The sequence below is a fragment of the Hippocampus comes genome, unplaced genomic scaffold (genome assembly GCF_001891065.2).
Source record: "Hippocampus comes isolate QL1 unplaced genomic scaffold, H_comes_QL1_v1.1 scaffold470, whole genome shotgun sequence".
NCBI lineage: Eukaryota > Metazoa > Chordata > Actinopteri > Syngnathiformes > Syngnathidae > Hippocampus > Hippocampus comes.
Genome location: NW_017805536.1, coordinates 533,889 through 550,471, shown reverse-complemented (window position 1 = coordinate 550,471; position 16,583 = coordinate 533,889). Strand labels below are relative to the sequence as shown.

Below are 16,583 nucleotides of genomic sequence, written 5' to 3'. Positions count from 1 at the left end.
CCGGCTTCTACCTGGGGGGTCGGGTGGGGGGGGGGGGGATGAGAGGGAGGGGGGAATTTCTGCAGACTCAGTGAAACCTTTGAATCATGGAGAAGGCGTTGCTCGCTGAGTAAACGACGCGGGAGAAGGCTTGCCCGCTTCGCAGCTGTCACCACATTTCTCTGAAAGTAATGACTCGTTTTCCACAGGCCCTCCGGTGGGCCGCAAACCGCTCGTTGCTAAATTCTGTTTGTCCAAGCCACAAAGGCACAGATGCGCAAACACCGGAACGCTCGATGAAAGGAGAGAAACGCAATCACCTCGGCTCCTTCGCGCCAAGCCGGGTGGTGACCCGTGCTCCGTCTTGGGTGCAAGGTACCGGTGCAGCACGGGGGGGGGGGGGCTGAAGGCGACCCAGGGAGGCGACGTTAGCTTAGGATGGGTCTCATCCGATGCCATTGTCGTTATTACATGGCCCCCAAAGCCCGATTGGCTGCCGCGAGTTCAATTGATTTCACTTTGGCGAATAGACGAAACGAGCGGATCTTCGCCGCTTCCCCCACGCATCTGCACCCCACCGTGCAAACCGCCTTGATTTCGATTGGCTCGCGCCGCCAGAAATGCTCGCAACGGAGCTGATGTGCACGTCGCGTAAGAATGACGCTAGGCAAAGTGGCATCGACTTTCCGGCGTGGTTTCGCGCATTCAGAGGACACGCCCCCGCGCAGCCTTGAAGATCAGAGGCTTGAATTTTCGACGATGATTTGAAGCCTCCTATCATCCGCTTGCCCAATTTTGGAATCATTCCGATTCGGCACACTTGTTGACAGAATGTGTGGCCTGTCAATTTTAGAAGCTATTTCTTTTCGCTTTGCACGGACTTGAAGGTTTTCAAAAAGCCGTTTGAGGCTTAATGAGTGGGGAGACCAAATGAAGCGGTCTCAATCGAGACGGCGCGTTCCCATTTCAACGAGCATCTTGGCAGAGCGAGTCCCTTTCGGGCAGCGGGCCAGAACAGCAACCCAGACCACTACAGTGGAAGGAGTCTAAATCCAACAAGAATCAAGTGTCACATCTTTTAGTCACGTTCCAGTTATCTTTTTTGCGAGAGTCTCTTTAAATATTTGGTTTGTGGGTTTGTCTTCAGCAATGCCGCGGGAGAAAAAAAAACAAAAAAAAAACTGCGATCCGCATTCCTCTCATGGGTCTGGCAAACATCACCGAATTGTTTTCACCTCAACGTCTTTGTTTCATACGTTAGCAATTCTGCCCCCAGCCCCCCTCTCGCCCTGCTTTTAATGGGCCAAGACATCCCAGCTTCGCCACCCCCCCCCCAAAAAAAAAGGAAAAGAACCACTTCCAACGTTGACCGTGGAAGTGAGCTCAATGAGTTAAATAGAGGCCAGACGGTGAGCAAAGCGAAGCGAGAGAGGGTCTATGACACAAGCGGCATGACTTCACCGTGGAAGTATTCCCCCCCTCCCCTTCCCCGCCACTCCAACACCACCCGCACCTCATCCCTTTTGCACGGTGAGTGGAAACAGTTTGTGCTTTAATTAACGCCAGAGAACAAATTGAGGCGAAATGAACCGAAATGACAAGTCATGCATGATGATGACCAATGGCCGCATGGTGATTAGTCAGGCGAGTGTTTTAACCGAGGCCTCTTGCGCGTCGGTGGGTGTGATTTTGACCTTTTTTCGCTTTGGAATCTGTTTCACAGCAAAGAGGCGTGAGGGTCCAGATAGCGACGCGCTACAACCCTGCTCGGCCACATCGGGCCCATACGCTATCAATCCAGTTGAGTTGAGTTTACCGAGCATTTCGATGATCAAGACCGCTGGAGTCTTTTAAGGACGTCCATTATCAAATAATAAGTAGTCTTCCCCCATCTTTTTCCATTTTCAAACATTTTTAAAAAAGCTCCACGGAGCCACTAGGGCGGCGATAAAGAGCCACGGGTTGCCGACCCCCAGCTTATAACATCACGACACAGATGCTGTTTGGTAGCCTGTCTATGCCATGTTGTATTGTAAGATAAACGGACTGATGCAAAGATTTTGCATCTCTCTCTGTCTCTCTGTCTCTCTTGTGAGCGCGACTGGTTGTTCGACGATGTGCGTGCCCCGCGATTGGCTGGCCACCAATTCAGGGTGTGCCCCACCTGCTGCCCGCGACCCCCTTGTGGACAAAGCGGTTCCGATAACGGATGGATATATGTTAGGAGCGTCACAAAAAGTGCTTGCAACCAGAAAACTCTTTTTTTGATTTTGGGAGTGCCTTGAGTCGCATCGTTCTTCTTTGAAATGTTTCTGGCTCCATACGGAGTCGTCTTTTCTTGGAGCGAGAGAGAGAGAGAGGGGTGGATAGTTCTTCGAAGGAAATGGCAAATTGACAGTACTGACAATTGTATTCCAATGTGTGTAAAATGACATCCAAAAAGTCACTGTATCCGACCTAAATGGGCAGAATAAATGAAAGGAAAAAAAATCAATGAATTTAAGAATGGGTAACTTGATGAACATCATCATATTTACCTCATCTATGAAAGACCTCTTCAGTTTCAAACTTTGGGAGTGAATCGATCAAACAAAGACAAGAGGCCTGTCTTCAACTGCTGCTATTATGGGGCTTCACCAAAGCACCTGTTTGCTTTTGTTTTGTTTTGCTTGTGTGTGCGCTCGTGCGTGTTTTTTAAGACGGCGTCTTCCCACTTTTAGCAACGGTGGCGGCAGCAGAGACTTTTTGCATTTTATCACTTGGAATGAGTTTGGCGTGGAAGACGAATGGTGTTTTCCATGCTTGCATGAAAAGAAAATGCGCGTGACATGGGGAAGATAAGGGGCCGATGGATTGTTTGGCAAAAGTCGACAAAGTCGGCACCTCGGCACTCGCTCGTCCGGAGACCCAAACAAAAGGGCTGATTAAATCGGCTGCGATCTATTGCACACCAAAGGGAGTTTCGCCAAAAGGCAGTCACCGCTTGGAGGTCATTATTCTGTGGACATGTTTCTACGTTGACATTTTCCGCCCGGTCACCGCGAAAGCTTGTGATTTTATCCTTCTTAACTGCACAAAAATGCATCGGGTTGAGCAAGCCCGCATCGCTCGACGGACACGTCACCGCCTCTCCCGTTTGACCCGATTCCCTGAATATGCATCAGGGGTGGACGCGTGTGTTTGCAAACATTTGTTTTTTTTTTTTTTTTCTTCTTCCTGGGAACGGCCGTTGCGGTTGCGCGTGGCCGCGGCATCCCGCATAAAACGGCGGGCCGAGCGCCCTCGCTGTGAACCGAGCGGCCGACGTCGCGGGCCAAGGAGTTGATGACGGTGCGGCGCGAAGATGTGTTTGTACGTTGCCGCGGTGACGCGCCTGCGAGAAGGGGCCTGCGTGCACTTGAAGAGAGTCATCCCGCCGCTTGCGCATTTTGCCAAGTGACTTGACTGAGGTTAGCGGGAAATGGAGAGACTGAGCTCACCCTTTAGGATCCGTGCGGTGCGTCTTTTGCTAGCTTCTTCGAAATGTGGGTCAGCCAGGCGCCAGAAGAGAGGGAAAATACCAGGTGTGTGAGAAAAGACCCATGTCTGGTGTCACAAAAGCTTTCTTTGAAATCCAAACGCTCCACAACAAGTTTTGCCCTTCAGTGCGGGCCAGACCAACGTCCACAAAAAGATCAGGCGGTCTTTTACGTGCTCAGTGCCCGACAAGTTGACCGTGACAAGGCGCCTGCTCACACTTGTCACAGTTGTGTGGTTTTTGTTTTTCCTTTTTTTTGTTGTTGTTGTTGTTGTCTTTGGTAGTGCATTCGTTCATGGAGGAAAAAGCAACTTTTGTGTCGCTGCCCGCCGCAAAGGGTTAAGATGGGCGTGGGAACAAATGGGAAGACTTGCAAAATGTTGTTTGGATTGGAGATGGAGCTTCCACCGTGACACTCCAGAAATTACGGAAGGCACCTTTCAAGCTGAAGCCCGAGAGGAAAGCTCCAAGCACACCGGCTCGCGCCCGAAATGCACACGTATGGAGGGTACCAAAAAAAAAAAAAAAAGAAAATCAAGATGAACTGAGCAGAGCAATCATAGAAGCGCTTTGGTGAGATGAATGCTGTTTTGTCACCTGCCGCATCAGCCGCGGGCGTTCTGAAGCTCCCACCTTGTGCAACGCGGAGCTTTCCGATTGTGCCGCCGTACGTTTTCTTTGGCCTTTTTTGTGTTGTCGAACCTGCCTTGCACGCGCTTCCTCCACTTTTGCCGTCGCTCGGTCACCTCGAAACCCCAAACGGTCACGGGAAACCGTGGCACCCCCTGTTGCTCTGGATGTTCACCCGCTGTCGAAAGAGTTTTGGTGCACTTCGAGCATCTCTGGGAAGAAACGGGATCCTCAGATTGAGAGAACGAGAAATGAAAACCAACTTGCTCTGATTCTAATGGCAAGCGCGAGTGAAATGAGACTCTGACTCCCATTTTTCCATTTCAGCTCCGTGCTAGCATATTTTGGCCTGACAGCTTTACGCCGTCCGACGCCGTTGGGAAGCGATTTGTTTACCCTCCCAAAGTACGTCCAGTGGACCAGCTCGCGAGCCGTGCAAAACAGCCCCGAGGTCTGTTTTGCAGATCTCCGACGTCTTTTCTTGCCCTGCGCCCGCTCATTCTCTCGCCACTTCGACATATACAGTACCAGGAAAGAAAGGAGAGAAGAAAAAGGCAACCTTGCATTCTCCAGGCACTGACTCTCCCAAAAAGTGGGAGACACACAGGAGTCCTCTGCATAGTTTCTCCAATGCAAACCAGATGTCAGGCACCAAATGCATGGCAGCAATTTTTTTTTTTTGCTCAAAGGAAGACAAATGTAGGCCAAAAATGTAGCCGGTGTAAAAATATATTCGTGCTCATTCCACAGATCCTCAAGCATCCTTCATGGCGGTGTGACAGGAACGGGATGATTTGGAGCCGGCGTGATTGTTGTTTGAAATTGAGACAACAGCCTGGTCGCTGCGAGCGTGTCGTCAAGGGTCTTGGGCCAAGCCGGATTTTCACAACTGGACTGCTTGCGAGTAGAACTAAATTAGCGCTACGCTCTTTGTCTTCTGGACGTTTTGTTTCAAGTCGTTTGAAGCCAAAATGCCCTTTTTAATCGTATAATTGGGTGTCTGGAGTAAAGTTATGTCTGAATACTCTGAGATCGCCACAATAGCACTTTTGCTATTTCCGACATCCTACCTGTGTGAGGCGGGGGGATTATGCAGCAACGGCGACGAAAACAAAATTACGAAGTAGACTGGACATAAACCACACACTTGCGGTGTCATTGTCTCTCCTATTACCCCGAGATGGGACCGTCTGGTTGCAGAAAATCAAGCTCGGTGCTGTGGTGAGTCGTCATTTTCATGCACTTTGAATTTGCGTTGTATCGTATTTTGAAGGCATTAAACATTGCCATAGCGATTGGAGTGTTGCGGCCAGATTAGACGCTCCTTGTGTTTATTATTATATTTCGAAAACACCACAGTTTTCATGCAGCTCATACCATATTATTTTGTTGTATTATTTCCGCCACACCTTAAATGCCGGTCCCTGAAAATATTGTCTGACATAAACCGGTCCGTGGGGCAAAAAAGGTTGGGGACCCCTGTTCTAGAGGTTTTGTTTCAAGCCGTTTGAAGCCAAAATGCCCTTTTTCATCGTATAATTGGGTCTCTGGAGTGCCTGTTCACCAGCAAGTATGAAATGAAAACAGAAATCACCACGTGTGAATCTTCATGTTTTCCTCTTTCTGAAAATGCAATATATATAAAAATATATAGATAGATATAGATATAGATAGTTCTAATCAACAAATATATAAAACTAAGACACTTCAACACCAGTTTCCCAAACCCGAAATTTGGTGGGCATATTTATCAGTCAAGAAAATGTGAAAAAAATCTGCATGGGGGGGTCTGAAATTGATCTGAGATGGATTAGGAAATTGTCCAATTGCGCGGCCCGCTGACCATTCCGACCATTCACCCCCAAAACTCATCAGTGAATAATCTTGCCCTCATGTCTCATTTGCGCGTGGTCTCATGACTACCTCGGTGCGTTCAGTCCAATGAGGGGACGATGAAGGCAGGCGGCACGGCACGCCTTTGCCAAAACTGCCTTGGACCAACTTTCGGACGTCGGTAGTGGCCCGACGTTCCCGGCAGCCATTTGGTCAGTCTGAGGACACGCAGCCTTCTTTTCTCTTCCTTCTCATTCAGATGCGATGGAGGCCCCGCCTCGATTGACCTCCGACTGTGCCCGTCTTGGGTTTCGCTTTCCTCCCACTGAGATTTCCTCCTTTGTAACGTTTTGCTCTTTGAAGGGGTCCGTTGCGAGTCTGTCGACTGCCAAAATATCCCGGCACTCGGAGGCGATTGAAAGTCTTTGGAAGCAGCTCGGTCATCAAAAGGCAAAGCTTGTCTTTGTGAGCCCCTGCGATGGGCCGGCAACCGGTTGAGGGCCTACCCCGCCCCACCTACTGCCCGAAGGCGGCCGGGAGAGGCTCCGGCGCGACCCCTTGTGAGGAAAAAGCGGATCAGAAAATGGACGGATTTGCGCAACGTAAACGTTTGGTTTGCAAGGCGACGGGTGAATGAACCACGACTTCTCTGAGAGTCCATTTCAAAGAAACTTCCAAGAGTTGTTGGCTCACTCTCCGCTCGGACTTGCGGTCTCTTCCGCGTTCACTCTGACAAAGTCATAAAATTCAAGCAAATGCATGTGACGTCAAGTCAGTCAGTCGGTACGTTCGAAAGGAGAAGATTGCAAACAAATTGGTGGCCTGACCGCCTTCCTGAAACAATGGAAATGAACATTTGGACCGCTCTTCTCAAGTCGTGACGACGAAAGCCATAAATCGATGAAATTGGCATTTCAAAACAGAGCGAAATCAAGGCTGGCGACCGACCGGAATGAAGCTGCTTTCTTTGCCGCAACCTTTGGCGAACCTTTGGCGATGGCATTCTACGACTCGGCCGTGACGATGCGGATCGCAATCGGGTGACGGGTTCGGCCCTACGAAGCAGTTGTTTGCTTGCGGCGCTGCAGTTTTCCCGTCCAAAGCGGAGTGAACCATCCACAAAATGGCCGCTAGGGAATCGGCGCTTGAGCGCTCACGGAATGTATTTCTCGTCAACGTTTGGCGCAAGCAGGTGCCGCTGCAAGACCGAACGTGCCGTGAATTGATTGGACCGCCGCGGCTCATTGCCAGTCATTTGTGGTGTTGGTTTGGATTAGACGAGGTGCTGTCCGTTACGAGGAACTGACAAGGCGCGATTGCGTGACATTGATGGCATGACACGTCGAATTTGCCCGCGCACATGCTCCAGCCTGCCTTGGAATGATTGGCGCGGGGAATGTCGTTCCGTTCACTCGTATTGTGCAAGGTGGAGGCTCTCGCAAGTCGCTGGCGAGAGAAGCTGTGCCCGTGCGGGGGCCCACCCTGTCGCGTTTTGACCCCGTGCGGTATTTTGGGTGGCTCCATTGATTTCTGCCATGCATTGAGGTGGCGATCGTGGCGCTCCAGTCATCGTATGACGTCGGCGCAGGTAATAGCGTCCGGCTCTTTCACGGCCTTGCTGTGTTTACGCGAGGTCTCTCATCATGAAAACGGTCCGGCGCACCCATGCGCCGTGTTTTGAGTCTGTGGCCTTTTCCCTTCGGCGCCCATTGCACTTTGGCCTCGCCGCTGCGGCTTCTGGAAAAGCTAAAGGCCTCGGCGTGGTTTTTTTCCTTCCTCGCGACTCTTTAACTTAGCCGTGAACCTTTTGCGACTCGCCGGCTTTTTCCGCGTTTTTATTTGTTTTCAAATATCCGTCTGCGAGATCGAGGAATGTCAAGGCCGGAGGAGTCGACCCATCGGCGCGCCGTCCCTTCCCAGTTGGCGGGCCGGGGAAAGTTCAGGGCCGATCGCAGCAGACTGTCTGTATGCCATCGCCGGGCCCCGTCCGCTCCGGTCTGGTCCCAACTGGCGAGCCCGTTAATCCCCGGCAGCCCAAACTCTTTTTGCCGCTCCATTTGATTCCAAATGTGTTTGCTCTCCGCAGGAAAGGTGTGGGGGGCGGGGGGACTGGCTGCTCCTTCCTCATTCTCTACGATTGAGTCAAAACAATCAACCCTGCCCCCGCACCTCCCCCTCACCCAAAAAGTGTTTTACAAAAACTAGACAAAGCATCTGTCAGGCTGTTGTATCAACAGGGAGATCATCTTGACCGCAACGGGCGTGGCTGAGTCTTACAAAAACGAAACCACTGCGCACACACTCGACCGTATCTTCGCCCTCGGTGGCAAAAGGGGAAAGCTGAAGGATTCTCGAGAGGGTCCTGCAATATTTGTCTTTGACTGCACGTGCCACATACACATCGCGGTGGCTCCACGAGTGAAAATGCAAGCCACGCTTTGACTGTTTTGTTTTGTTTTGCTTTGGCCAACTTGCTTTTTCCTCAGATGCTCGAGCACAAATAACGGCTTCTTCCCCGTGTCGTTCTGGTGACACAAAGCAGGACAGGCCCGCCCCCCGCATCACAAGCTGATTTCAACATCTTGTCTTATCATTCTTGAGGAAACAAATGAAGATGCCGGGAAGTGTTTTCATTTGTGGGAAATCATCTCTACAGTCTAAAGTGTTGCAGGAATGGCGCAGCGTACTCGAACGTGCTTGAAATTGTCCCAACGGGCGGTCCCTGGAGTGGCACGCAAAAGGAAAATCACAGAATGAAATACAAAGTCGACAAGATTTCCATGAAATACAATCAAACATGATGTTTGGAACGATTTCAAGTTTTTTTTTCTCACCCTGTAAATGACATTTTGGCCTCAGTACTTTTTTTTTGTGCTTCCATGTACAGTACTTTTTTTTTTTTACTCAAACTACGTGAAATTTGAAGTTTACTTCCATTCTATTTCATTTTTTAGTCCAGTACATTTGCATTTAATCTCTGAGGACTGTTGGTAAACATTTGTTTGGGAACAATAGTTTTGTTTTTTTCCCAAGCAATACATTTTATTTGAATCTCGATTTATAAAAGGGGGAAGTCAAATCAAAACATTTCTTAGCAATAGTTTCTGCGTGGCCCAATTAGTCGAAAAAAAAAAAAACACAGTTCCTCGCGTGATCGTGGCTTACTGTTCATGCAAGTCTACCTTTTAGGAACAAAAGTGCTTCTTCGTTTTGGATGCAAACCACAAAAATGCAGTCTTAAATCACAATCGGGCACGGAGACGAAATCCAGCCCAAGTTCTTGGAAACGGTGAATTTCCAGTTGATGTCATCGCATTTATGGCAGACTAATCAATGTTGAAACACTTTCAGGAAAAAGAAAAGCGCAGCGACATCACGCCGCCCCACATACCGCGGCGGCATCCAATATTTGACTTTCCATCTCGGATGAACGCCCCCCGCGGGAATGGCTGCCAAAAAATAAATTGTTGGTCCCGAGCCGCGTTTTAGCCGCTGCGATGCTGCGAGCGGACCCCGCTCGTCATCCGGCGTGGACTCCTCAGCTGCGATTTCCTCGAAGAGCGGTCGCATCTCGAATACTCGGCAACGTCGCTGGCCTCCGTCTTCGACCCTCCTCCCACTTCTCTCTCTGACACCATGTCCTCAAGTGTCGTCGGCACCTCTGAGCGCGATTTCCTCTCGCCCCTCATTCAGGCCGACAACCCGGGCAAGCGCCGCCATGGCCGACCGCTTCGACTGCGACAACTGCAAAGAGTCCCTGTACGGCCGCAAGTACATCCAGTCGGACGACAGCCCCTACTGCATCCCGTGCTACGACAGCCTCTTCTCCAACACGTGCGACGAGTGCAAGGAGCTGATCGGCCACGACGCCCGCGTGAGTGTCGGAATCAAACTCGCTTTGTTTTGATGACGGAAGGAAGCAAAGTTTGACCCGTCGCGGTTACGAAGTCTCCGCGTGTCATGTGGTCGCTCTGTGAACTCATCGCGTGCCATGTGAATTGATTGGAGTGTCAAGCTTGCAGACGTCATGGCTAGTGCTATGCTTTTGGCCAGTGTTTGTTGTTTTCAAATTCTTTTTTTTTTTTTTTTAATCATGTCGGACATCAAAAAAATCATTCAACCAAAATGTTACACATTTTGTCCCCTAACTGTGGCGAATGTGAGCAAGCCCAACCAAGACCTTACAAACCGAGGTCTTGAAAACCATGTCCATGATTGCCCTCCCGTTAACCCCCCCCCCCCAGCCCCCCAATCAATGGAATCGTAAGTCGACCCAGTGCTCCTCCCTGAACCTCGTTTCAAGCAGCGGCAGCAAAAAAGTGTCCTTTTGACCATCCTGCAAAGCGTTGTTGACCGATTCATTTGGGTCCGCGTTTTGAGTCCATCTGTTTGGGTGCCCAGTGAAGCGACAGTGAAACTCCTCTACAACGAAATCGCGTTTGCAGCAAAAAACTTTTCGCAACAGGGGGTTTTCCACTGTAGCAAATTTGATCTTAGATGTAAACACGCACTTGCCAAATAGTGAGCGCTGCGGCCGTGAATCTTCGCGAGTTCCAAACAGCAGCAGGAAAGCTGAAGTTGTACGCTAAGGCGCCACGGGAGCAGCTCGGAGTGACCGCGCGATGGATCGGACCTTAGTGCGCGGCGATACCTCCGATCTAGCCGATCGTGATCCGTGCTCTTGTTGTGGAAGGCCGCCGGTTAGCCGCGAATTTGGATTGACCTTTGTCACGACTGATTCACTTGGAATCCCTTTCATGGAAGTCTTCCATTTCCACGTTCTTGTTTGCCCCCCGCTTCCCCTCCGCTCCCCCAGGAACTCTTCTACGAGGACCGGCACTACCATGAGCACTGCTTCCGCTGTTTCCGCTGCGACCGCTCGTTGGCGGACGAGCCCTTCACCAACCAGGAGGACGCGCTGCTCTGCAACGACTGCTACTGCAACGAGTTCTCGTCCAAGTGCGTCGCCTGCGACAAGATCGTCATGCCAGGCGAGCCAGCGTCCGCCGCTGCCCATTTGCTCTTTTGAGACTTCTCTGAACAAAATATCGATCACTAGCCTGCGCTCGTGAAAGTTGCTGTACTTTTTATTGGCGAAAGAACCACAGTTGGCACCGTGCGTGTTCAGAACGAATGCAAAAGTTCCCCGCTATCGGGCACTCGTACGACGGTGATATCTGGCAGCCGAACGACATCGAGCGAGAACAAGAATGATGAAAAACAGTGTTTGGTCACACCCTTTGTGTATGTGTACGCGATGTCATTTCATTGCTTGCCTTTTACATTTCGGAAGGCGACTCTCGCTTGACTGACGCAGAAGCTGAGGTTTTGAAATTGTAGAAAAGCATGGCGATGACTTGCGCTACGACCTTCGGCTTGTCTTCGAAGTTGAAATAGGTCGAACATTTCCCTCATCGGAAAATGATCTTGTTTTTCTGAAGAAAAACAACTCTGACCGAGGTGAACGTTTCGGGTGTCACTTAAGCCTTCATCTGAGGTGTCGAAAAAAAAAAACAGCCGGGAAACCTTCCAAATAAGGCTCCCCCTGACTTGTTCATTGACACGATGTGTCCCTGTCGATAGTGCCATCCCCGCGGAGCGGCCTTACGTGCTCCCACACGCCCGGGACGCATTTCAGAAAACAATTGAAGGGGAAATAGTGGCGACGTTAATGCAACAACTCTTCCCAAAATGTTGCCGGTGACGATGCTCGGTGGGCCGCATTGAAGGACCGAGCTGACCCTGCGGGGCCCGCGGGCCACACTTTGCTCACCCCTGCATGTCCACGTGTAACTTCAGTGGTGCTTGCCAAACGGAGGAATGCTTTGTTTTTGTGATTTTTTCCAATCGTGTAATCCTGTCACGCATGTGAGTTTTCCACGGACGGGGAAGAAAAAGTCGGTGCGACCTCAAAACCGTTGCGTCATCGCAGAGCAAACCACCAAGTATCCTAAATTTTTTTTATTTTATTTTTTTTAAAGAAAGAAAAACAAGTACCAAAGTGGGAGAAGACAAACGATTCGGTGGGGCAAACTGCGGGTGGGTTGCACGATCCCATCCTGTACGGACGTCTGCCAGTTTCCAGCAGTGCGTGTGGGGCCTGCGGTATTTTCATTTCCAATAAATCCAAAGGGCTTTTCCTCGCCTTTGGGCCCTTCTAGCACATGATTTCAAGCGGTCCGGCAAGGTTAGCGCGCGGCATTGTTTTCTTGAATTTTTTGGGACACGTTGCATCTTCCCCACGGGCCCTCAGGTACGAGGAAGCTGGAGTACGCTGGCTCCACGTGGCACGAAGGCTGCTTCGTCTGCCACGCCTGCGAGCAGCCCATCGGCTCCAAGTCCTTCATCCCCGAGAAGGACGAGCACTACTGCGTGTCGTGTTACGAGGACAAGTTTGCACCGCGCTGCACGCGCTGTCAGAAGGTTCGTGACGGGGCGGGGATTCCGTGACGCCGGACGAGGGGAGACGCTTGAGCCGACTGACCGGAGCGTCCTCGTCTTTTCAGACCCTGGCCAAAGGCGGCGTGACCTACCGGGACGAGCCGTGGCACAAGGAGTGTTTCGTGTGCAGCGGCTGTAAAACGCAGCTGGCCGGCCAGCACTTCACCTCGCGCGACGACAGCCCCTACTGCCTCAAGTGCTTCGGAAGCCTCTACGCCAAGAAGTGCGAGGCCTGCAGCAAACCCATCACAGGCAAGAGCGTCGCGACGACCCGCTTTGGCGCTCTCCCGTGTCGGTGGACGAGCGCGAGGTCCACCGCTGGAGCTTCACAGATGCGCGCGCTTCACTGGCATGCTACTCCAAACAATCGAACCGGTCTTGGGAAATCATTCGCGGCGCATTCTACCCGGTTTTGCAAATGCGTCAAGACCTTGGCGGGAGCGGATGCTGGAAATCACTCGAACTTTGTGACAACGTACCTCCGGGGCCAACCTGTACCTTCTAGCGGCAGTTCGTCGGAACCATTTCCAATAAAATGGCCGCCAACCGCGATGTATCATACGGCCGGAACATTGATCCGTGTTGAAACATTGATGTTTACATGGTGCAAATGCGTGCATGGGAAGAAAAAAAATATTTTATAAGACACGAACAAACAACGGTAGCGTTCCTACTCTGAGTCTCCGGTTGAGCGTGTGCCGCGACAGCGGGTGAAAACGTTGTCGACGTCGAAACAAGGTTGGACTGAAATATTCTCGAGATCGATCAGGATAGCTGCGAAACAGGAAGAAGACGGTCTTCCCATATCGGTATTTCAGGCCGCCGTATGGTAACACTCAACAGTACGTTGTCTGCCAGTTTTCCGGCCGCTTCTCGCTGTTGCTCTTCACAACCGTCGGTGCGGCGCAAGTGCAAGAGAAGGCTGCGTTTTAAGAAAGCAAACCTCAGCCAAGGCTGCCCCATTTCAATGGACATGACAGGAACTCCTCCTTTGGGATTTCAACGCGGATCCCTCGTGGGACAATCCTCCAGAAATAAAAGCGTCGCTCCCAATGGCCGGAGAGTCCCTGGTGGCTTTTGCCTCTGGTGTCAAGTCGGGTGTGCGGCACGCCGCTGTGGAAACTTTCACAGAAAGTTGAACCTCCGTTTCCACGCCGCGCAAATGATTGTGCCATGTTTCAAATTTCATTTGGGAATGGACGGAAAACACATGAAAAGGAAAAATGTGGCTTTCAAGTATCTTTCCGGGTGTTTTGTTGAGTGTTCATTTTAGCCACAAGCTCACTAATTAGCCGCCACTTGACTGAATTAAATGCGATGCGCATCATCACTTGTTGTCATCGCCTACTTATGTTAGCCACTAGCTCGCTAACTAGCCGGCTGGACGAGTTCGCCTCGGTCTTTTTTTTTAAATTTTATTTTTTATTTTTATGAGCAGCAAAGGTTAGCTCTCAGCTGCCAACTTTCTATCTGCTATGCACGTTGTCACTCGCGATCATCAGCTGGTTGTTTTATCCTCTTCTGCTATCTCGCTAACTTAGCGCTGACTGGCTAACTGCTTTTTAAGTCATCACTTGTCGTCAGCGGCACAAATGTTTTACCAACCGCTAACATGATCTGACGTCATTGTGACGCCGCGGTTTGTCGAGCAGCGAAGACCTCGACGGTCGTGTCCCCTCTTTGTCCAGGTTTCGGCGGCGGCAAATACATCTCGTTCGAGGAGCGCCAGTGGCACCAGCCGTGCTTCACCTGCACGCAGTGCTCCGTGTCGCTGGTGGGCGCCGGCTTCTTCCCCGACGGCGAACGCATCCTGTGCCGCGACTGTCACAACGGCCTCTAAAGACCCCCGCGCTCCCTCCCTTGCATACCACTCGAGTCACGTCATAGCCAAAGGCTTGTGTAGACCCAGCCAGGTGACAACACACAAAAACCAAGGCGCTTTTTCCAAAGTGGACCACCACCAAACTCCTTGATACGGCCTAGTGCCCGACCACATGTTACATAATCCCGAACGACATCATTCTTGAAGGGACACGAGAGGGCAGTTTGACAGTCCCTTCTTGATGGAGAATCCTCGATTGATTTCAAAAAGTTGACACCGTGCTCTCGGTGCATTCGATGGCCTTGACCCCAAAACATTCCCCATTTAGCTTCACCTGTATTTTGAAGATGCCTGCTTCCAACTGGGGCTCATTTGGACCAATTGCAGTCGGTGTTAGTGCCCTGGAATTCTCCTCAAAATGGCTGCTTCAAAGCAAAGTGGCCGACTTCTGCTTTTCTTTTGGCCGTAGCACATTTTGGCTCTTTTTGTGCGTCCTGTTTTCATGTCAGGGCCAATTCCACCCCCCCCCCCCAAATCCTTCAAAATGGTGTAGGCAAAAGAAAAACCAAACAAACAAAATAAGAGAAGAAAATGGTGAGTTGTCAGGCATGTTCAGATCCCCAAACAGGTGATTTATTTGTTGGAAGACTAATGATCAAGGGGAGCCCATAATCATCATGTTTTCACTACATTTTGAATGTCACTTTTCCCTGTCTTGCACACGATGATCACGATGCATTATCTTTGATCATCTTGACTAGGTCACTGTATATAACGACACAAAAATTATTACAACATCCAATCAACAGTTTTTTAAAAAAACTACTTTCTGACAGGCTTATGTTCTCGCCGTAGAGAAATGTAAATAAGGTTAATTTTGCACTTTTTGGACAAGAGAGGCTCATGTCACCATGTTGCAGGGATGTGTTCCTCGAGCCGGTCCTTGGCCTCGAGGACCGGCTCGAGGACCGAAGGTCGGTCCTTGGTCCTTGGCCTTGGCCTTGGAATTCAATTCCTTGGCCTTGGCCTCGGCCTTGAGAGTCAAGTCCTTGGCCTTGGCCTTGGCCTCGGGTTGCCAGTCCTCGGACACACTGAGGGAATTGAGCCTCGACTCTCTTGTCCGCAGGTATAAAGTGGTACGCAACCACCACGAAGGAATCAAAGAAATTCCATCCAGTAAGACGCGCATAGATGGATTAAGCTGGCGCTTTAAAAGGGGCGGGTCTGCCACTGATCAAAGGGGCGGGTCTGCCACTGACGGGCGACAGTTAGCCCAATGAATAAAGAGCGGAATCACAGTTAGTTTCAATCACGGTTTCTTCCGTTCGCGATCGGCAGTTTAAATAGTGTGTAAAGTCTTTCTGCAACAGTCGTGTCTTTTATGTAGTTATTTTTGCACAGTCGTCACGTTTGTGCGGTGGCACTATAATGTTTGTTTGAACCAAGTAATTTGCGTTACAGCTGGAGTCAATAATGCCGGCATTTCACTTCCGGGTTTGGCCGTTGGGATTTGGAGTCCTTTTGCTCGATTCCAGTTATGTTTTTGGTGAATGCTTTCTCATGTTTGGAATAATGAATATTGATAATACATAGTTTAAAATCATGGTTGATTTATTATTTTTATTATCATTGTTAAGTTGAAGGTATTAAATTAATTAATGTAGTATTAGTGGGAGTGGTAATAATAGTAGTACTCAGAGAATGTTTCGAGATCAGCCATCTCGTTACCTCTGCGTCCCGCGTCCGAGACGCAAAATTAACCCACAGGACGCACAGTTCCAAACAATGTGCGTTTTTGGGACGCAAGGACATTTCTCAGTCAAAACAAACAAACAAAAAAAAAAACTACGGCAAGTCTGAGGATTTCACAGTAACAACCGTTACCGGTAGTGTTTCGTTTCCGTGGCGTCATTTTCACGGTACTGAAAAATAGTTTAACTATAAAAGTCACCGCACACGAGTTGACTGTGTGATCAACGCGATTTCACTGCGCCTGTGTGTGTTTGTGGTGTGGTGTGGTATGTGAGTGTGTTTCTTCTAATTTACTTTCGTTTTGTTTTGTTTTGTTTTCAGTGTTGGGGGGGACGCAGCAGATGACGGACGTTACGTGCGCTTGCGGGTTGCTATTTAAGTACGACAACTGAGGAATCGCGCGGATGAAAGTTTGAGATGGCGGCGAAAAAAACTCACCAAGGTCTACTAATTATGACATTTAAGAAATGGGAATGCTAGTCTGATTTTCGTATGAATGGTCCAAAGTTCGTATCACTAAACTCACCTGGGATGTATGCACAGAAAACACGAGAGCGAGATACGACGAGAGGCACGATTACGAGGCAAGTTGGTCATTAGATTTGTAGG

At 50.1% G+C, this 16,583-nt stretch overlaps 1 protein-coding gene across 2 annotated transcripts; it reads left to right on the top strand.

Moving 5' to 3' along the window:
- Positions 1–335: 335 nt before the first annotated feature.
- LOC109520800 (four and a half LIM domains protein 3-like) lies at positions 336–14,531 on the top strand. 2 transcript variants are annotated; one of them, XM_019878299.1, is made up of 6 exons: positions 336–354; positions 9,653–9,833; positions 10,776–10,950; positions 12,213–12,382; positions 12,466–12,652; positions 14,089–14,531. In XM_019878299.1, exons 2-6 carry the CDS (start codon positions 9,678–9,680, stop codon positions 14,238–14,240), a joined length of 840 nt encoding a protein of 279 aa, XP_019733858.1. In that variant the 5' UTR covers positions 336–354; positions 9,653–9,677; the 3' UTR covers positions 14,241–14,531. The 2 variants fall into 2 exon arrangements, with proteins under 2 accessions (XP_019733858.1, XP_019733856.1); XM_019878297.1 differs by lacking the exon at positions 336–354 and adding an exon at positions 7,450–7,547.
- Positions 14,532–16,583: the final 2,052 nt, after the last annotated feature.